General features: G+C 35.8%; 1 protein-coding gene across 2 annotated transcripts in view; it reads left to right on the forward strand.

The window, feature by feature from the left end:
- Window positions 1-15,217, forward strand: part of LOC132047963 (beta-glucosidase 11-like) — a 41,984-nt gene extending 26,767 nt beyond the window's left edge. The window contains exons 3-13 of one of the 2 annotated variants that reach the window (XM_059438927.1): window positions 12,362-12,417; window positions 12,505-12,580; window positions 12,674-12,745; window positions 12,896-12,983; window positions 13,080-13,338; window positions 13,435-13,550; window positions 13,645-13,865; window positions 14,061-14,089; window positions 14,179-14,266; window positions 14,423-14,513; window positions 14,797-15,217. In XM_059438927.1, the coding sequence (XP_059294910.1) occupies window positions 12,362-12,417; window positions 12,505-12,580; window positions 12,674-12,745; window positions 12,896-12,983; window positions 13,080-13,338; window positions 13,435-13,550; window positions 13,645-13,865; window positions 14,061-14,089; window positions 14,179-14,266; window positions 14,423-14,513; window positions 14,797-15,028 (1,328 nt within the window). In that variant the 3' untranslated portion in view covers window positions 15,029-15,217. The remainder of the gene's footprint in view (window positions 1-12,361; window positions 12,418-12,504; window positions 12,581-12,673; window positions 12,746-12,895; window positions 12,984-13,079; window positions 13,339-13,434; window positions 13,551-13,644; window positions 13,866-14,060; window positions 14,090-14,178; window positions 14,267-14,422; window positions 14,514-14,796) is intronic. The other variant, XM_059438919.1, reaches the window with a different exon arrangement.
- Window positions 15,218-23,053: the final 7,836 nt, after the last annotated feature.

Consider the following 23,053-nt stretch of genomic DNA (forward strand, 5'->3'; position numbering starts at 1 on the left):
CGTTTCGAAGGTTGTGAATGATGTTGTTGATGGAGTTTGGAGAGATTTACATTGAAGAATAATTTGAAAAGAAAGTCGTGAAAACGGGGAAGAGAACGAGAGAAAATTCCGGTAGGAACAAAGGAGATGAATGAAGGACCTAGTCTAGGAAGAGATTGTTTGGATATTGGACCTTTATCCATAGTTGTTGTGTCTCCACAGGAAGACCCGCTGGAAAAGGAATCTTGTTCTCATGCAAAATCGGCTACCCAGAAAAGGAAAATCCACGAAAGAAATAGAATATAAACTCGGATGAGGATGTAGCTTTGGGAACGTTCTCAAGCATAGAATTGGAAGTACAAAATCAAAAAGGAAGGAAAGCGAGGGGAAAAACCATATACGCTCTAGAAAAGAGACACTCACGTCAACCCAGAACGAAGGGCCGTATCACGCTGCTATGGTCATAAGGTAACAAGGAGAAGAGTCTTGGTAAGAATAGAAAGTTGGCAAAAGCAGGTCAACTTAAGTCATTTGATAGATGAAAAGAAAGTTGTATTGGTAGTAATACCGAAGAAGAAGAAGAAGAAGAAGAAGAAGAAGAAGAAGAAGAAGAAGAAGAAGAAGAAGAAGAAGAGACGAGGAGGAGGAAGCTCTACCCAGAAAGAAAAAGAAATTCAAAGGAAAGAAAAGATACTGTAATTGACAAAGAGGAAAATGTGGGTGAGGTAAAAATTTAGAGAAAGTCAACTTGAAAAAATAAGAAAGGAAAAGGAAGTGACCCGCTGCTGAAGAGAAAGAGCCCGGTCGGTGGGGAGAGATCTCTCTAAGAAAAGAAAAGTAATCCTCGGCGGGGACCTACGATTCGGCAAAAGGAGAAATCAAAAAGGGATGAAGAAAACTTGAGACAAGAAAATCTAAGAGGTAAAAAAGTGTTGCTTGGCAGAGTGTTTGATCCAGAAGCAATTGGGCACCAAGGATTTGATGATTTAGTGGAGATCTTGAGAGCTTAGAGTTGGGATCATCTTCTTGAAGGGCTGCGTTAGTCTATGAGATGGCGATGTGATTTCTTTGTGAATCTACAGTATACTGATGATTATACCCTGGTCTTCAAGGTTGGAAAAGTTGAGTTTACATTGGATGAAGCTCAGTTGGGAAAACTTCTGAATGTCCCAACTGAAGGAATTAAAAAACTGGGAAATGACAAATACATCAAAGCCTCAGACGACTTCAAAGGTATCATAGTTCGAATAGGAGAGCGAGTGACCATTGAAACTCCGCCACCAAAGAGAACGATGAAGCCACGATGTCGAGCCTGTGACTTCATCCCAACAAAGTGATATTTCCTAGGACTGAAAAGAGGTGTATAGCATCTAAGAAGGATCTGTTCCTAATGGAGATTCTAGATGGAGGACATTTAGTCAGCCTACCCTCTATCATAATCGAGCACATGATAAAAGTTGTGGACACAAAAGATGGGAAACATGGTCTCTCCTATGGATTCCTTTTGACTAAAGTGTTTGATCAACCACGAGGTAATCCTTGGAAAGGTCGCCAAAGGAATTAAAAAACAATTGTTTTCCTTGGGCACCCTAGAGGAGTGTGACATTGTGCAAAAGAAATAAGGAGCAGGATGCAACTCTACTATTTCTAGTCTCATTGAGGTAAACGAGAAGATCTTGGCTGAAGTGGAGAGGCTGCGGGTTGAAAATGCTCTATTGAAAGCTGACATTGCTAAGTTAAAGGTAGAAGGACCTGGTTCGAGTGAAGTGCATGTTATACCCCATTTAGACCAGGTTAAATTAGGTACAAAATATTGGAGATTCCTATTTTTTGCTTTATTTTAGGAGTCGCCACCTAATTGGTTTTAAGGTGAATTAGGGCACCTAATTATTAACTAAGGTAAGGATAACTAACCTCCGTTAATAGTCTGCTTAATCAGTGTGATTCTAGGTAAGGGTTCTAATTATCCTAAAGGGAAGGGGTTAGGCATCCTCTAGGATCCGTTAACTACGGTTTGCAGACCGGCCAAACTTAGGCTAAATAGCCGACGCTAAGTATAGTGCTTAAATCTTAAGAAAATAGCTTGTATATATTACTAAAATTTCAAAGGAAATATAATAACGCCGTTTGAACTAACTTATAGGAAAATATAGTAATTTGCAGAAAGGGAGATTTTAAATGTTAAGTAGAAATTAAAGACATTGCTAAGGCCCAAAAAAATAGTAATGCTATTCAAAAAAAAAATAAGATTTGTAGAAAATAAAATGATTTGCCTATGAACAATAACTTTTAAGAGAAGACTTAACAAATGCGATCTTTTAGAATATATTATATGAATATGGTGGTGTAGAAAATCTAAACTTGTTTTTAAATAGAATGCAAAAGGTGATGAATTTTCTTTCTCTTTCATTATATTTAGTTTAAAATATGCATAATTTGATAAGTCTTGAAGAAATGGTTTATAAAAAGTCCTTGAATTCATATTTGTGTATTAGTAACGTTTTGAAATTTTAAGATACAACATGATTCCATTAACTCAAAATATATAGTTACGCTACTTGCAAATTAGTTATTCTAAATAAATAACATAAATATTAGATGCTATAAATAGTTTTGACATAAAAGAAAAAAAAATGAAGCTTATGGAATTAATTGGTCTTTCTTAAATTAGCTACCCTTTAACTAAACTAAATTCCATACTAATCTACTGTGGTTCATTTAGCTAAGGAAACAAACAAGTGAAACGTTAGTTGCACAAATACAAATCAAAATGCATAAAAAATGAAATGAAGGAGCAAATGATGTTAAAATGGGCTCGGCCCACTTTTAAGGGCTAACAACGCTGGCTTGTTTTTTTCGTTATTGGGCTTTTGGCCCCGAACTTGATTTTCTTTCCTTGGGACACGGATAAGGGGGCGGCGAGAGAGAGGATATTTTGGGCTTTTAGCCCAACACCGAATGCGGAGGAAAATGAATCCCTTGGACTCGTGTGCGATGGTCATGCACAAAAACAAAAGAAAAGGATTAGTATACACTCAACGAACAAGGTAAAACATGTAAAACATGAACTTAAAATAGATCAGTAGATGATGTATATAATACGTGTATTTGAGTATACTTCGAGGTATATCATATCATAAACAGCAATCAGATAGGAAATATGAGGAGATAAGCCAACATGATCAGATTTGAAAACGCAAAGAAAAAGGAAAGGAAATTCGTGGGCATTTCGTATATGTCGAACAAACATACCAAAGCGAACGAATGAAAAATTACAAGTATGACCGGAGAAGAATTCCGGATATTTTGACATGGTTCAAAGTAGATAAACGACAAACCAAACACACTCATTAACACGAATTTGGCTTGGAATCGGAGGTAATCATACAAAGTAACCCAACATATGGAGAACTAAAACAAGTGCACAAAACTAACTAACGATAACACTTAACATACATCTACGGGGACTTGACGATGTGAGCGTATTAAGACCGTATGACTATTTCCAAATTTACACCTACTTCACAACTTGCAGCATAGACATGACCAGATGAACAGATGCAAAACTAAGAGAATAAATACATATTCCTAGATGAAAACATGTTCAAACCATTACCAAATTCTTCGTTCATTTAGGACTTCCCACAAATATTCAACCACCACGGTTACATTTTTTATCGGAGGGGAAGGACGGGGCAACGAAAACTTGATATGCGCATTTCGATCATACGGAGGCATGAACATCCGGTACACTCGCACATGAATCACGTATGAACACAAACGAGGCTAATAAGACTAAAATCATCTGAATTGAATTAAGGCATGAATAAACAGGTTACATTAACTATCAACCTAGAAACTAAGCCACATTAAACATGAATGTCTAAGCGTTTTAACTACTAAAACGAAACTAAGCTAACTAAAGCAGGAATATGCTTAATGCTACTAAGCTAAAATTCTAACGAACATAAGCTAGCGAGACAACAATCGTGAACGAATACATAAACACCTACTGAGCTATCAGACTGAAATTAATTGACTAAAGGAAAGTTGTTCACATGCTCAAGCAAACTAAACCAAATTATCATACGTGAATATACTTAACCATATAATCGATCAACACGAGAACACCGCAAACCGACTCATTTGTCAAAACGAAATTAGCTTAACTAAGCTCACATATTCTAATCCCAGAATGACAAACAAAATAACATAGAGCAACAGCGAATGCAAAATTAAAAAAAAAACAGAGAATTACCTTCTTCAGGTGCAGCGAAGTGGGTCGAGGTTTCAGATCTTCTTCGAGGGTGCGGCGAAGTGGGTCGAGGTCTCGATCTATACTCGATTTCGTAGCAATAAACCGAGGAGGGAAAAAAAAAAAAGTAAACCACTCGGCAACGCTTTAAACGAATACGCGGGGTATAGTAATTGAAGAGTATAGATCTTTCAAATGGGGTTCAGGCGATTAAAGCTTATATTTTCAGAATATTCAAGGAGGCTAAAAAGAAATCTCTTTTTTTCTGAGGGGAATTTTTTTGGCTCCCAACCTTTTTCCTCCACGAACATAGAAATGATTATTTATAGGGGGGAAATCTAGGGTTTTAAAAAATTAAAAAAAATAATTGGGCGGGCTTTTAGTTGAATTTTTTTTCAAACACAAAACGTTGGGTTCTGTTTTGTTCAGAATACCCAGAAGAAGAAAACAACGTTCATTAAAATCTGTACTTGAAAATCAACGGAACAGACAAAGGAGATCAATTTCAATTCATAAATGGCCAAAACCCATTAAGTGTTTCCAGGTCGGAAAGAAAGAGAAAAAGAAAACAGAGAGGAGAAACTCGACTTTCAAACTTTGACCACGATAATGGAAGGTACAAAACCGTTAATTTCGTCCCGAATTAGCTATGTATGGTGCGGAAGGCGAAATCGCCTGCGTAATTTTGTCATCTTAGTCGAGGAAGAGAGAGGGAGTGATGAGATGGAGCGGCGGACGGGTCGATAAATATTTGACGAACGGACAAAGCTTGCACAAAAAGGGGCGGACGGGTCTGTCTATGGCTAAAGAGGGATTAGGTTTTGCCAAGAATGGGGGAGAAGAGAGACGAGAAGAGAAGAGAGAGAACAGGGGAGGTGCGGCGCTGTGAAGGGAAAATGATAAGAACCCTAATGTTCATTTAGTTGAGGGCACGGGTCGGTACACGGGTGTGGGCCGGTCGGGTCTTGTAATGGAGTAATTGATTTAAAATGTTGGGGTGGTATTAATGATTTTTTTTTTATGGGGTACATTCGGGTAGATGAATAGGTAGTGGGTTGATTTAATTAAAATGTGGGCTGGGTAATGAATTGGCCTCATGCGGATTGGGCTAATAATATATTTGTTCCTTATGCTATTTTAGGGCTTCTAAATTTAAATAAAAGACCCATTTTAATTAATTATATGCTAACGGGTGTTAAAATATTACTTTATATAAACATATGTAATTATCAATCCCCGGATAAAATAAGATTACAAAAAGCCATAATAAACGTGTGATAATATTTTAAAGTTCAACGGTAAATAAAACGCTATTATTTGATTGCGCGAAAATAAATGCGATGCGTGTGCATAAAAGGTAAAAATCTTGCGAATTATAATAATACTGGTCACAATAATAACAAACAATAATAATAATAATAATAATAATAATAATAATAATAATAATAATAATAATAATAATAATAATAATAATAATAATAGTAGTAGTAGTAGTAGTAGTAGTAGTAGTAGTAGTAAACGATGGTAATAAAAAAAATAAAAGATAATAACAATTGTGCTGCAATGGAATGATGAAATACGGTATTAATAAAAACTAATAATTATAGTAAAATACAAATAATTACTTTAAAGTTGCCAAAATATCAGAAACGTAACTAAATATCTTGGGGAAGAAGGGACAAAATTGGGTGTCAACAACTTGTCCTCTTTGTAAATGATGAAAGAATTTTCGGGCAAAGACGTTATTCGGTGCCTTATTTTGACCCGGCTAAAGGATTTTGGAGGACAAAGGGTAAGAAAGATTTGAAAGGACTATGGCCGAACTCCGGCCTCCGAGTTGCCTACATATCTCGGGCTGCACGACAATCAGGTCGTGTGTAGTTCCAGGATGACTACGACACCTATGAATGACGAAACCCGACTGGAGCGAATCTTTGCAAAATCGTCCCAGTGTTGAATTATGATGACGCTGGGTATTATGACAGAATTCGTGAATGCTGGAATGCAAGCGGGATATTTGTAATTGGGGGCGAGTGTTCGAGGTAGATCTTTGACCCTTGTCAGGAAGTCTGCTTTTCCTTCCCAACGCATTGCCCTAGTTCGCTGCCGAAGAAATAGTTCCACGTTGCGCTAAAGCTCCTGTGAAACTTAAACTAGATAAAATAGTTAGTAAATAAATATCGAAAAATAAAGCGACGTACAATAGCCTTAGCTAAGGCGAAATGCAAATGAGGCCTTAGGCCGATGAGAATGATGCTTTTGGCGATGATTAATGAAAATGGGGCCCTAACCCAGATATGAAGATGAGTCTATTTAAGCCAAATGATTTATGAAAATGAGGTACATCTAAAAAGATAATGAGGTTTTCTTTAAAACCCAATGATTGATGAGAATGAGGTTTTCAAACCAGCATGATTCATGGTGTAAAGCATTTATGCAGTGAATTTTAGAGCATTTGTGCGGTGCGTGCGCGTTTGAAAGCATTTATGCGAAGCAATTGAAAGCATTTATGCAGTGCGTGTGCAGTGTTTCTTAAAGCAGGCATGCAAAGCATTTGAAAGCAAGTAGTGCGTTTGAAAGCGGCAGTGCGGTGCATTTGATAGGATTTGTGCGGAGCAAATGAAAGCATTTATACTTGTGTAATGTGCATGTGTAGTGCATTTGAAAGCGTTTATGCGGAGCAGATGAAAGCATTGGTGCAGTGCGGGTGCAATGTGCATGTGCAGTGCATTTAAAGCATTTGTGCGGGGCAAATGAAAGCATTTGTGCAGTGCGGGTGCAGGGTATTTGAAAGCATTTATGCGGAGCAAATGAAAGCATTTATGCGGAGCATTCGAAAGCAGTAGCGCATGTGCCACGCATTTGAAAGCATTTTATGCGAAGTATTTGAAAGCAGTAGAAAATATTTGTGCATCGATACATTTGAAAATCTTCGTAAAACTTAAGCATTAATTTATCATAAAATTCGAGAGTTGCTAGCAATTGAGGGGCATAATTACTCCTAAATGTTATAAGAAAACTCAAACCGTTCGATGCCTAGTCCTTGCAAAGTGTAAACATTACTATTTCCAAGCTTACACAATTTTGAGAACCACGCTCGAAAAGAAAATTTGTAAGTTTTGGGGGAGGGGGGGGGAGGGGGTGGTGACGTGTTGACTTTGAAAATTCGAGTTCTTGATGCTTCGTGCCTCGACTTTATTTGGACTTGTAACCTCCGCCTATTTCTAAGTACGGGCCAACTAATAAAACCATTTAATAAAAAAAAATCATATTATTATAAAAGGAAATATGCATAAATTTATGGTAAATATGTATATAATGATAAATAATTTACTGTCGAACTTTGAACAAGTGACACGTCGTGGAACAAAACGAACGTCCTTTTTCCAAAGTCTTTCTTTACGTCGACGATTCGATTGACCATATACTCTTTCATGTCTCTGATGTCGTTTTGCAATGATGCCACTTAAAAATTGTCCCGGTTTACGGCGCGAGGAGGATGGAACTCTTAACATGACGAGACCGAGCCTTATACGGTACACTACGTATCCCGACACAAGGGAATCAAGTCAAGCGTAGTTCATGACATACAAAGAAAATAAAATTAAAATTTTCTAATAATGTGACCGAAAACCTATAACGTAGGCCGCTCGTATCCCACCACGGGAATCAGGTCAGGCGTAGTTCAAATTACAAGCAAATGACAATTTTTAAAATTTCTATCTTAAAGAGAGCAAACCCGATATGGGTTTCCTACATATCCCGCCGAGGAAATGTAGTTTCATTACATAGAAAGACATTACAAAACATTACATGCAAAATAAATGAAAAGCTCCTAGACGTAGTATCTCTTGACGGCATTTATAGCTTTCGGCCACACTGGCCATCCATTTGCTAAAATTAGTGCTTTCCTCCGGTTAATACTCGGTAAGAACCGTATGGCGTCTTCGCTATTAGGTGCAAATTTTCCCTTAGCTTCATTTTGGTGTGGGAATATGCGCTTCGACACCAATTGCCCCGTTTGAATTGTCTTGGTCTTACCTTCTTGTTGAAAGCTTTGGCCATTCGTTGCGGTAAAGTTGTCCATGACAAACTAGCGCATTCATCCTCTTTTTCATCAATGAGCATCAATTGTTCATACCGATTTTGTATCCATTTGGCATCACTTAACTCGGCTTCTTGGATAATCCTCGAGGATGGTATTTCTACCTCTGCCCGGGTAACACGACCTCTCGTTCCATAAACCAAAAGATAAGGTGTTGCCCCGGTTAAAGAAGTCTAACGTTGGTGCGATAGCAGAGAAGGGCGATGGCAATTTTTCGTGCCATTGCTGTAATTATCAATCATCTTCCGCAATATTCTCTTGATGTTTTTTGTTGGCCGCTTCAAAGCTGCTCCATTCATACGAGGTCGATAAGGGGTGGAATTGCGGTGAAGTAATCTTGAATGTTTCGCAAATCTCCCGCATCGGACCGCTATTAAGATTAGCTCCATTATCTCGTTATGATTGACTCGGATTCCGAATCGACAAATGATGTTATTGCGAATAAAGTCTACCACCACCTTCTTCGTCACTGACTTGTGCGAAGATGCTTCTACCCATTTTGTGAAATAGTCAATGGCTACCAAAATGAACCTATGTCCATTTGACACGGCTGGCAGTGTTAGTCCGAAAATTTCATAGCTGCTATAGTGAGGTATTGTTATGTATGTATACTGACATTTGACTTTTGAATCTCATTTAGCTGCTATAAACAAAAATACGCAAAATTTATTTTTTAAATACTTTTTATGTTATAAACGAAAACAAAATACTTGTTAATATCTATTTCATTAATTAAAATTGTAGTGACTAATAAATTCGTAACTAGTTGTATCTTTAGTATCGATAAAGAATTAAAATCTAAAGAACATATGCATTTTAAATTAATTGAAAATTTAAATGTTTCAAGTTTGACATAAGATTCTACCATTATAAATTGTTAAGTCGTAAGTAAATTTGTCAATTCTTTAGTGATAATATAACGCTTGAATTAATGATGATTTTTTTCCAAACTTTTAGCAAAGGAAATTTGATTAACAAAATATTTTAATATTTTTTTATGCAATTAATATATTTCTCACAAAATATTAGCCTGACAATCACAACGGGTTCAAAAAGAGTGCTGGTAATTAAATTAGAGACGAGCACATTTGCAATGTGATTATCAGATTTGTTGCTGATAATAAACATTTAAAATAAAAGATAAAAACATACTAACTCCTAGGCAAAAATAGGTTATTGGACTAAACTATCCCAAATTAAATAGGTGATTTGGTCACTTAATACTTTGCCTAAGGCAGTCAAGGGTAAGTGACAAAATATAATGTCATTTCTTTAACAAAAATGAGCAATCTCTGATTTTGCAAAGTTAGAAAATGACATCAAAACCTGAAAAAGATGAAAAAAGTTCTCTTTTTGAACCAAAAAACTAACGCTAAGTGGACACTCTTTTTGAATCAGATCGAGGGAGTATTATACAATATTTGAGTATTTAATTGCATAGTCATTATTTTGAATTTTACCTCTATCCTCTAGGAGTTTAATTGACACGATATCTATGAATGTCACCTTTTCTTTCTCCTAGTCATTGCTAATTTTCTCTTTAATGGTAAATTTGTAGTATAGGTAGAATATTGTTATAGAAAAGTAAAATATAACATAAAAAATGGTTTTGCCACTTTTTTCGGAGAAAATCGGGTTCCGGTTCTTACCGTAATAATGAAATGTTGTTATAACGAAAAATGACAATTATAGAGAGGTTTGACTTAGTAAGCATTTGACACGTTGCATCTTATGGCATTAATTTTAACCAATGGGTTCATGCGAACATATGATTCCATTGAAGACGGTAATTAATAGGAAAAACAATAAATAGGCAAGAGTAGGTTGAAGGTAGCTAGTATAATCAACTGCTGCAGTCAAACACATAGAACTAATAAGAACCAAAAATGACAATCACAACGAATCAGTGTTGCAAAAGAATAACAGGCCATATCAGCTGGTAATTAAATTAGAGACGAGCACTTGAGGAAAAACATAACCCATGCTTTGAATGTGATTATCAGAATTTTTGTGTTGATAACATGTTGTAAAATAAAAGATAAAAAACAGTAACACAAAGAGAATCGAAGAATATGTAAAGAGAAAATAGAGGTTTTTCTATCTCATCAAGCGTATATCATATCAATTTTCATACCTTTATTTATACTATTACATAAAGATTACAAAAAGGTAATCTTAAACGTAATATTAACTATTGAGATCATGGAAGAGGTTAGTGAGGTGCGGGTAACATCATAAATGAGGTTATGGAGGGATGGGAGTAAAAAAAAAAAAAAAAAAAAAAAAGTCGAATTTGTTGCACAGTATCTTCACCTAAGGCAGTCAAGCATGGATTTGCATATTGTGACACATTTGTTAGGACTTATAGCAATGTGGTTCTTTATTTCTTTACCAAAAATGAGCAATCTCTGCAATGGGTCGATTGCAAAGTTAGAAAGTGACATCAAAACCTGAAAAAGATGAAAAAGTTCTCTCAAAATTTGCTTCCTCCACATCCTATCAATCATCACACTCTTTAAATCGGCTTTTTTTTTCGCGTGTGTGTGAAATTGTATTTGGTAGACAATTCTACGTCAACTTTTTTGCACTCTCCAACTATGGGGTTTCATAGTTTACTGGAACTTGCTAAAATGTGGTATATGGATCAAGAAATCCAATAAGAGATATTTCAATTACCTTAATTAGTAAGCAAGAAGAAAAAAATTCTAACCTTCATAACCATGTCATTTTGAATTTGGCACCTCTAGCCTCTAGTAGTTTAATTCAAAGTATTAAATATATTGACGATATCTAAGCATTCTCATGAAAATGTTTCTTGTTGAAACCGAGAGAGACTTGCCTTTCTTTCTCTAATTCATTGCTAATTTTCTCTTTAATGGTAAATTTGTAGTCTTATACGACAAAACTGATAGACTATATATTACGAGTTATTGCATGAAGCTACGACAATACCTAAAGAAGAATGATTACTCCGGCGATTAATGCAGCTACCGATGTATATTCTCTGCGATGATGCTTGTTTTGCCCCTTGTAGTTTTCGGCGCGATGATGTCCACGTAGCTGACTTCCCGATACTTTCGTTTTTTGGTTCCGGTTCTTCTCGTTTATCAAGTCAGTAATTTTGATTTTCACTCCCGCAATTATACATTTAGATGTACGATTTAATAACTTATATACACTGACTTTGAACAACATGAGTGTCTGCCTTTAAGTGACCTGATATTGCAAAATGTACATCACTTTCATCAGTTTATAGAAGTTAAACTCTTACTTATATAGTGTTAATTAGCAAATACAATAAATCACAGATAACTAGGTAATACATATATGTGTATGGGTGTATACTTCAATATAGATACCGAAAATTAGAATCCATATATGACATGCACACATGAGTAAACTGATTCAAGATTTGAGGTTTAGGTGTTACTGTAGCAAACTCAAGTTAATTACAATAATAACTGGGTTCACAATAAAATATTTATCAATACCTATCGGACTTCATAATTAATAGGTAGAGTTTGTGCAAAAGTTACTTATTCATGTGAATTCTATATCTCTGGCGCTGGCCCAATGTATATGTAATATGTATGTGAGTATGTGTGTATATATATGGATATACAGTGTTAGTTAGCAAATATAGTAGACAGTAAATACTTGACTAGCGGTTCGCTTGGTGAAAGGTTAAAGGGGCAGCATTTGAAGATGGAAGGACTCCCAGCATTTGGGACACCTTTGCTCTTTTCTTCATGCTGGTTTGTTCTCTTTAACCTTTGTGGTTAATCTCTGAATGTCAAAGTATATTATGGTTTTTTTTAGCAGGATGAACTGAGATTTGTAAATAATAGAATTATAAAATTTTCTCAGTTTTATTAGAAAGTTAAAAGAAACTTTAGTGGTACTAAATAAAATAATATTTTGAAAGATCGTTATGATTTGGGAAAGGCCAGTATATTTGCAGTGTTCCTACAGCAGCAACAACTGACACCTAAATTCTACAAGTTCGGTCCTTAAATTTTCAGGTGGATATGGAGGCGCCACTGCAGATGTATCTTGTGACGCATACCATAAATACAAGGTCTAGAAGATGAAACTGGATCAATTTAACCTTGAGTTCACATAATTGATGATTAATTTGACTGCCCTTAAAATCTGTTTATTGCAGGAAGATGTAAAACTCATGGCTGACACGGGTTTGGAAGGGTATAGATTTTCCATATCGTGGTCAAGACTTATTCCTAGTAAGCTCTTTTATTCAACTAATAGTGCATATGATGCTATTATTATTAAGCTTTATCTTCCTTTCTCATACTCGAGTTTTGCTTTCTATGTAGATGGAAGGGGTCCCGTTAATCCTAAGGGATTGCAGTATTACAATAATCTCATTGATGAAATCGTTAGTTACGGTATATATCACATTTCCATATGCACTAGTTCTTATCTTTTTCAGTAGGAAAGTTTGAATTTCGCTTCTTCCAAGCAAGATTATGAGTTAATAAATGATCTATCGCTTATCTGATAGACTCCATTGTTCTTTTATTTTCCTTAATTTGTAGGAATTCAACCGCATGTTACTCTATGCCACAGTGATCTTCCACAAGCACTTGAAGACGATTATGGAGGATGGATGAGCCGAAAGATAATGTGTGATGCAGAGTACTTCTAATTTAGTTCATATGTTGGCTACATATTCTTTATATATAATCGAATGCATAAAAGTTGTTCATGTTTTTCTTTCAGCAATGACTTCACTGCTTACGCGGATGTGTGCTTCAAGGAATTTGGTGACAGAATTTTGCATTGGACTACCTTGAATGAAGTCAATGTATTTGCTCTAGCTGGTTATGACAATGGAATATTCCCTCCAAATCATTGTTCCCCACCTTTCGGAGTGAAACACTGCTCCAGAGGTAACTCTTCAACCGAGCCATACATAGTTGCTCATAATTTACTACTCGCCCATTCAGCTGTGGTGAGACTCTACAGGAGAAGGTACAAGGTATCACCGATAAACATCATAATCCATGAGTGATCACTATATACTAGTGTTCTAAATTCCCAAATGTTTGCTAATAGTGTATATGCTCCAATGCAGTCAACTCAACATGGTTTTGTTGGATTAAATCTCTTTGCTTTCTGGTCACTTCCTTCTACAAATAAAACAGACGATATAATTGCAGCACAACGAGCTAATGATTTCTACATAGGCTGGTAAGATGCATAAGTGTTTTGGCCGAGCATCTCAAACTTTAACGCTGATGGACTGAAGTTATTTGGTTTGTTATAACTCCTATCCTTATTACAGGTTTGCGAATCCCTTGATATTTGGAGACTATCCTGATATAATGAAGAAGAATGCTGGCTCTAGGTTGCCCAAATTCACAAGACAAGAATCTAAGCAAGTTAAAGGTGCCATAGACTTCATAGCCCTGAACCATTATATGAACGTACATGTCAAAGACAACTCCAGCAGCCTGGAAACTGATATCAGAGACTTCAATGCCGATGCAGCATGTCAAGTTAAAAGTAAGAACAATGACTAATGCATCAATCATTATAAAATAAAGATAATGATCCATTTAACTGGCTTTAGAAGACAATATTAATCAGCTAAAATTTGATCGGGTACTGAACCAACGCCAGTTCTTTACTGGATCAGTTTTCTCTGTTTTAAATTTGTCTGATGCAAGATTCAATGCTTCTATCACTTTATTTATGCAGTCATTCTTGGTGGTCCACCTCCAGGCCTGGTGAGGATCGCGACATGCTTCAATTCTATGGTGCACTTGACCTTGTTTATGTTTATTTATTTTTCCATTGACAATATGTTCTGAATCAGTACCCAGTGACAGAACCTGGTCTACAAGGAGTACTAGAATATTTCAAGCAATCTTATGGCAATCCACCTATGTATATTCATGAAAATGGTTCCCCCCTTTCTCTTTATCTCTCATTCTCACACACAAACACGCATCAAATACCTATACCTTTGCTTTAAATTTCTGAGCCCAATAAAGTTTTATACGCTTTGGCGTCCCATAAAACAAGAACTCTAAAAAACCTGGTGTTATTTGTTTTGGCAGGTCAAATGACACCCCGAAATGCATCGTTAAATGATACAAGTAGGGTACAATATCTACAAGCTTATATTGGGAATTTGCTTGATGCTGTGAGGTAAGCCCCCTATCTTCACATTACACATTTGCTATTGATGAGAGACTGTAGGCCTGAGCGGAGCTAGGGGCACGAAGGGGTTCATCAGAACTCCCTTCATCAGAAAAGTTATAAGTACTTCATATATAAGGTCAAAATTATTTTGTATGTATTTGTAACAGATGTTGAGTTCCCTTGACTTCTTCGTGTGTTTACTTCTTAATATTTTGAATTCCCTTAATGAAAATCATGGCTCCGCCACGGGAGAGACCATAATACTACCGGCATCTCTTTGTTAATATAGGAACGGATCAAATGTCAAAGGCTACTTCACATGGTCCTTTTTAGACTGTTTTGAGTTACTGAACGCATATGACTCGGGATTTGGCTTATACTATGTGGATTTGAATGACAAAGACTTAACAAGATATCCAAAGCTTTCTGCACAATGGTACTCTAACTTCTTGAAGGGAAAAGCCTCCAAATATACTGCACTTCTTGGGATTGAGGATAAATTACTTCATTCTTCTCAATAAGTGTTACTTTCCTTCGCAAGTATTGGGTTCTATTGTGTTGTCAATCCAGTTACGGATTTCACAATTCTCTGTTGCAATTTTTACAAATGATGATTATGTCTAGACGATTAGTCTTGTATCCTTGTATGAGGACGAATTTTAATACTAATTACACAGCATAAGAAAATCTATAACGCAGTTATTCTGTAATTCTCATTCTCAGTTGTTTAGTTATGCAAATGAAATGGAATTACATAGGTATATTTTAGATTTAAGGCAAGCGATTGCAGCATTTGCACCTATCAACGAGGCATTCAAGAAATGCTTTTGGCTAGAATAATCGGACATGCAGTTTTACCTCTAAAGAAAGAATACTACCGAAAGGATTAGTGTTCCATCTTAAAGAACGACGGCCATTTTAATTCAAATCCCACACTTAAGGCACTATTTTGAACATCTATTTTGAACATTTTCTCTCATTTTTAAAGGGTTCTCCTGCAATTGTTACTTTGTGAGATATATACTCACTCCGTTTACTTTTACTTGTCTACTATGAACTTTACACACCCCTTAATAAATAATACTGTTAACGAAGTGCATAATTTATCATGATGTCCATACTAATTTGTGCATACTTTTATTGGATTTGAAAAATGATTTGAAATGAGTAATTATTACTAATATGGGCAAAAAGGAAAAAATAAATTTTCTCTTGATATGCTAAAACTGACAAGTAAAAGTGAAAATGTATTTTTAGAATACTGGATAAGTAACAGTGCATGGAGGAAGTATATGTTAACATGAGTGACTTTATTAGGACAAAAAAATATAAGTGACTTTACTAGCTAACTTCGTTAAGTTGAATGACCATCTAAAAAATTAAGTCTGCACAATATGCATCGTTGCAACTTGCTTGAACATTGCATGCATGGATACAAACTCTTAGAAAAATTGTACTGAATGAACATTTAGGGGATGTTTGGTTGCTGGTTAGAGTTAGGTGGGTAATAGTAATGCATGGATTAATTATGCAGAGCTTAGTTATGGAGAATTTAGTTATTCATGTATTAGTAATTTCATCATCTACCTTGCATAAGATGATACATAGATTCCCCATATATTATACATGTATTAGTTAGGCGGGAGCTTAGTGCATCGGGCTGTCCTTTTTTTTTTTTTTTTTTTACTTAGGCGGGATGTTAAGCTTGGTAATCAAACACCGATTTTGGTGTACTGAATTATATACATAGCAACTAAAATGCTGACAAACATAATACTAGTTATGTTGGTTTTAATACATGAGTAATTCATTTCCTAACCAACAACCAAAAGACCCCTTAATACTCCATTATTTTACATAACTAATGAAATATCTTAACAATAAAACTACACGCTTATGTCATGTTTTAAAAATAAAGTACAAATTATTAATCGAACTATACCCAGATTGAAAAAAAAATGTTGGGACAGCTTCTAAAAGCCTACTTTCTCTTTCTCTAATATAAGAAGCCACAGTTAGCAGCTTAAGGACTCTGTTTCATCGACATGCTTGCCTGGCAATTTGGAGGGTAATTATGATATTTCTGAAAAGTTGTGCTTTTTACTGTTGCACATAGTTGAATGAAAATTTGTACTACTCTCACAATTGACTCTACACCCATATGCCTTTCTATTTTATGTCAACTGCATCCCTAGGAGTAACATTGTGGGTCCCCTTTTTATAGCTACATTTCTGTCCTTGATTGTTGAATTTATTTCAGTATTTGTCTGTTAACATTTTAGTAAATAAGGACAAGTTTGAGTGCTTTTCAAGTTCTTAGAAAAGGTTAGTTGCTCAAGATCACGTGCTAGGCAATCAATCAGTGGCCATGTGGGAGATATGGGACCCATAGTACTATACTTATTCCATTTTTTCCCTGTGTTCTTCCGAGTTTAATACTCTTCCTATTTATTCTTAAACATTTCAAACCCATAATGCAATTACTTTATATTTTGAAAACTACAAAAATAAAAATGTTGTTTCCGACATTTTTTCTGGAATCAAAATTTAACATAATGAAGTCAAATTTGGAATTAAGGGTGCAACGTCAAAATCATAACTCAAGTTGACATTACTGTAGAATAGCAAAAAACAAAAAAAAAAAAAAAAGTAGAGCATCATAATATCATGTTGAGTTATAGTAGTAAATTAACTATTTTCCTATCGTTGCAGTTATTAGCATCTTGTAACTCTTGCATTGTTTCAAGTGAATCACCAAGAATCGAAATAACTAATTGGTTCACTTGAAAAGCAACTTTGCTTTATTATCTCTTCATCATCAAATTACTATAAGATCAAACTTATCAAGTCGCATATTGTTGATACCAAAACTAACGTAAGAACATGAAATGAAAAAAAAAAAAATATTGGGCCCGGCGTATATCTAGTTTGGTTATATGCAACGAAATAATGGAAAAATTAGTGTGGTATAAAAAGATAATAGTATCATTTTGTATTTAATAAATATTTAACTATAAATATATTATTTTACGCGTAATGAAATATTTATATATATTCAAACAAATATTTATTAGACTTGTTTTATATCAAAAAAAATTTAAAATCTTTCTTTTATTTTTTAAACTTCGTGCAGCCAAATACATCACATGGACCGAGACAGTTTTTTTAGAAAATCACACTTTTCAATCAATCATCTGAAAATATTTTACTCCCTTCGTCCATTATTACTTATCCTTTATGCTAAAAATAGATGCTCATTTTATCTGTCTAATTTGAAAAATTAAAGATAATTTACCATTTCATATATATTTTACCCTTACTATTAATTATTGAGTTAGAAACTTTAATAAATTATTAGTGGCTGTATAATTTTTAAAGAATGTTCGATTTATTTCAATCGTTAAATGACTTGCTAATAATTAGGGTGCTATAGTAAAAATTTATTCAATTTATGGCAACTGAGTATGTCAAGTCAATACCCCACAAATAAAAATGGTCGGAGCGAGTAAAAAACATAAGTCACTGATGTGTATCCAAGATTCGTTGCACATGCAAGTGGAGTCCGGTACCAAAATGCCCCAAAAAAAAATATTTTGAATCAAAATATCCTAACAAAAAAAAATGTTTCCAAACTACTTTTAGCGCAGTAATTTACTGCGCTATAGTGTGCCTCTCTTTTTTTTCGGCCCTTTTGGTTAACCCTTCTTCCATTACACTTTTTAACGTACTTTGACCGTAGATTAATCATGCTTCGGGACCCCGTAACTTCAATATTTTATATAGAACCCTACTTATTTTTGTGCGATTAATAAGGCAGGATCAATACATCAAGGATACACAAAAGTTCGGATGGCCGTTTTAGTGGTTGAAAAGTGCTCGAATGCCATTTTCGTTTGAAGGTTCGGTGTCATTAGCTTGAAGTTCTTTACGAATATTTAAACTTGTTCATTAATAATTAATCAAAAGTTAGTCAAAATGGCAGCATTCATACAAAAAAAAAAAAAAAAAAAACTTAATTAAATTGCATCATTCATAACCTTGAGTAGATGAAAATACTTAACATACTAATATTCTTCAAAATAATAGCATAATGATAAATTAAACTTAAAACTAAAATCACAACATTCTTAATCATCATCAGAGTACAAGTCCTCAAAATCATCCTCAGAAAAATATTGGCGGTTCTTAAGACACATCTTTTTTCGGTTAGTGCTTAGTTCTCTACCGGTTGATGATGCTTGTTCTTCGGCCAACTTTAGCATGTAAAATCTACATCGTCTTGCTAGCATTCTCTTATTTTCCTTTCTAATCCTTTGCACGGCAAGCTCGCAAGTTTTTGGACCTACTTGAGGCATGGTTAAGGAGTACCTTGTTGGGATTGGAGCGTTGAGATTTTTCAAGTCACGAACAAGACGTTCTGATTCGGCAAGCCGATGTGACCATTCTCAGCGTAAACCGTAATAATATTCCTGCGGATTTGAATATTTCACACTGCAGAAATCATTATTACGCTCTATAAGAAGATGGAGATTTAGCTCATCTAGTTTGAAATCACTGGTATCGCTCAAAAAACTGCTATGATTTGAACTCTTATTATCACTGCTATTTGGTTCTTTTGGAAGGAATAAAGACTAAGCTGAGTTTCTACTACTCAACATTGAAAATAGTGTAATCTAATAACAAAAGAAAGGGCTACTTATATAGTTGCAAACCCCCAAGTACCCTGGGGGAGGGGGAGGGTCTTTATGACCCTACCTACTTAGCTTATTGTAAGAAAAATATTAATCTTCATCGGACATTTCACAGTTCGAATCCCACTTGGATCTAAATCTTGTGCTACCATGTATACCATATTCTACCCTATGGTAACGTATTTGCATCCGATTGTTCTCTTCGCGAAAACGATTAAGAGCCAAATTAAACTCTTGTGGAGTTCCGCGAGGCATTGACATAGCACGTTTTTTTGGGCGTTTAAGCCCTACTGACGCTAACTTGTGCTCCAGAGAGTTACTGTACCTCCTAACACGCCAATCCCACTCCTCTCTCATTTTATTATTATATTTTCGATTGAATCTATCGTTAGGGTTAATTGAGTAATAAAAATCATCATCATCTAGTTCCCACGTCTTACCCATTGCTTCAAATATGTTTGCTGGAGTGAACGATATAACACGACTAATATCTCTAAATTGGTCAAAAAAATGACATTGTAACTCAATTTTGTGTGAAATGTTGTGTGGTTGGTAACAACTATTCGTCAAATTACGTTATATAAAGTTTGATTCGAATCATGACGTGTTTCTGTTTGACAGTTAAGGTGACAATATCTTTAGGCGGTATAGCGCATTAAAATATCGTGCGCCAAAGATAACGCATTAAATTACTGCGTTATACAGTCATAGCGCGGTATTTTACTGCGTTGTGACAGAATAACGCAGTAATTTACTGCGCTATTCTGCTGGAACCTGCCATAACGCAGTTATTTCATGCGTTATGCAACACTCCGCACTTAATTTGATTTGACGTAACACTGCAAGACACTGTAATTGCATGCATGCGTTGGTTCTATATTCAAACTTCAAATCCTATTAATACCGAGTTCGTATAAGGCAAAAAAGGCAAAAAAAACCAAAAAATTCGAAGTTTCATCTAGTTTTTGTATTTTGTATTCCTCCTAAATTATTCAAAATATGGCAGATGTTCCAAGAATTAGAGTTTCTTTATTCTGGGACGGACAAATTATATTCGAGGAAAATAATTTGCGCTATGATTCTTCCCCAAAATACCATGTTAAGTTTCCACTTGACTTAAAATTCTCAAAACTACTCCAAGCCTTGTATAATAGACTGCAAGTTAGTATAAGTGATTTTGATCTAAATATAATTGGAAAATATCCAACGTCATTTACGCTGCAAGGTGTAACTAGTTATGGACAGTGGTGCATTCAAGACGATGATTCTTTGACTGATTACTTGAAGGCGCCTTATGATTATAGGTAATGCATAACTTTAAACGTCCTTGAAATGTATATAGAGAAGGTCCCCATTAATCGATTTGAATTCATGGCTAGGGCTCCTCGGGAAGACCGAAATAGACCTCGTCGGGAAGCCCCGTCTATAATTCAGGCCGAAGTCACTCGAGCGGAACCTACTTATCAACACAATTACCCCGATACGAGTACCTATGAAAGCATTTTGACTAGCCAAATGCCTCTGGATAGTTTAAGTTAAATTTGACGAGCAAATATTCATTTTTTAAATATTATTATTATTATTATATTATTATTATTATTATTATTATTATTATTATTATTATTATTATTATTATTATTATGTGTAGTGGCACTTGAATGCTACTAATGATGTCGATTATATTATTTAGAGGTTATACACCTAATATGGATCATATCGGACGGCCTCCTCAATCGGGATGGATGAATCAGGTTGGAACATCCTCAACCTATCCAACAACTCAAACCGCTGGTCCTTCCTCAAGTTTCGGTGCAGTTGATTACTATCGGTACGTCTATTTTTTTTAACATCAATAGTGTTATTTGATGTGTAGCAGTTAAAACACCTTAGTTTCTTATGTAGGGAGAATGTGGTGGTTGCACCAAATTATAGGCAAAGGCCTGCTATGGATGGTCCGATTATCCGAATTATATAGTGACATCATCCAAATGATAGTGAGGAAATAGCTAATGCGGAGGAAAGTGACGATGAGCAAAGTGACGAGGAGATTGAGGTTGGAACTAATCCTCAACATCAAGTAGAACTGTTGCAAGACATGATGAACAAGACGAACACACGAGAGGAACCGAATTCACAAAACCATTTGAACAGCAAGAGTCGACTCCGGCTGATCGCAAAGCCAATTTCAACAAAGCAAGAGTCGACCCCGATTCAAAGAGCATTCCGATGAGATCCCCATCTTGATCATCTTCAAGATCGCCTAGATGCCTTTGTCTTTACTAGGGATGATGATCATATTCGGCAAGTTTGTCGAAAAGAGCCGGTGGATCCGGTAAAACAAAAGGCTTATATTGAAAAAGGGATGATTTTCAAATTTCGAAAAAATCATTGCAAAGGGTTGTTAAGATTTATTGCATCCAGGGGATGAGAGAGTTTAAAGTTGACGATTCTACATGAAAACTTTGGCGATTGATCTGCAAGCGAAAATATCAAGGCTGCGAATGGATGCTCCGTGGTAAGGAAACTGCTGAAAATATGTGGACTATTTCAAAGTTCTACACAAAGCACACTTGTGATATGGGTGACCTCCCAAATGATCATTGCAATCTAGATACTAATTTGATTGCGCGTGTATTAGTTGGCGACATTAGAGAAAACCCAAGGTATCCCCTTCGCCTAAGTTTATTTTATTTTTGGTGTTAATATAATGTTCCTCGTTATTATATGCTGATATTTCAACTTTTTCAGGTTCCCTATTAAAGATTGTATTAGAGCCGTCCTGAAAGTATATAGCAAAATTGTTACTAGGAGGAAGACGTATCTTGGGCGTAGGCGTAGGCGTGCACATGAGATAGTCTTCAGCAATTGGGAGGGCTCTTTCAAGACGTTGCCGAGATACATGACGGCTCTACAACACTTCAATCATGGTACTGTTGTTGAATGGAAGCTCAAATCGAAGCTCGGTGTGCCCGGAATATTTTTGATTTTGTGTTTTGGGCCTTCAAACCATGCATTGATGGTTTTGCTCATTGTCGGCCCGTAATATCAATAGATGGAACACGTATGTACGGGAAGTATGACATAAAGTCTGCTAATAGCAGTTGGAATGGATGCAAATGGAGCTATATTCCCTATAGCTTTTGCAATTACGACTAATGAGAGCATTAGTACGTGGGGGTATGTTTTTGGACTACTTAAGACAACACGTTATTAAGGATCGCATGAGAATATGTGTGATATCGAACGACATCTTTGGCATATTGCATAATATGTTCAATTTCTTGTCATGGCCACCCTTTGCCTACCATCGTTATTGTTTAAGGCATTTGAAGGCAAACTTCCAAAAGGCATATCGAACCCAAAGACTTTGCAATTGGATGTGGCGGGCCGCACAGAGCACCGAGAAGAAGTTTAACTGCGTATGGACATTATTAGGCGGGCGAATGAGGAAGCCTTCCACTGTTGAATGCAATTGATAAAGACAAATGGACATTACACCGGGATGAAGGTAGGCGATGGGGTATCGACAACAAACAAACTCCGAGTCATTCAATGGCTTGTTGAAATTTACACTGGAACTACCCATCACCGCAATGGTGAGAATGACATTTAAGCAGGTTGTGGAGCGGTTCGTCAGTAGATCAAAAGAGGCCAAAGCACATGTCACAGCAGGTCTAAGATGGATGCCAAAACCGTCAAAACTATTCGAGTACCACAAATATAAGGCTCAGAAACATGACCGATGGAGTACAACTCGCAGAAGCGCATATTCGAACTCACAAAGTGTGCACCAAGGTAAAGGAGGTAACGTCCACACAATTTGTGAGATTCTAAGAACATGCACATGCGGTAAGT

This window comes from Lycium ferocissimum, chromosome 1, assembly GCF_029784015.1.
Source record: "Lycium ferocissimum isolate CSIRO_LF1 chromosome 1, AGI_CSIRO_Lferr_CH_V1, whole genome shotgun sequence".
Lineage (NCBI taxonomy): Eukaryota > Viridiplantae > Streptophyta > Magnoliopsida > Solanales > Solanaceae > Lycium > Lycium ferocissimum.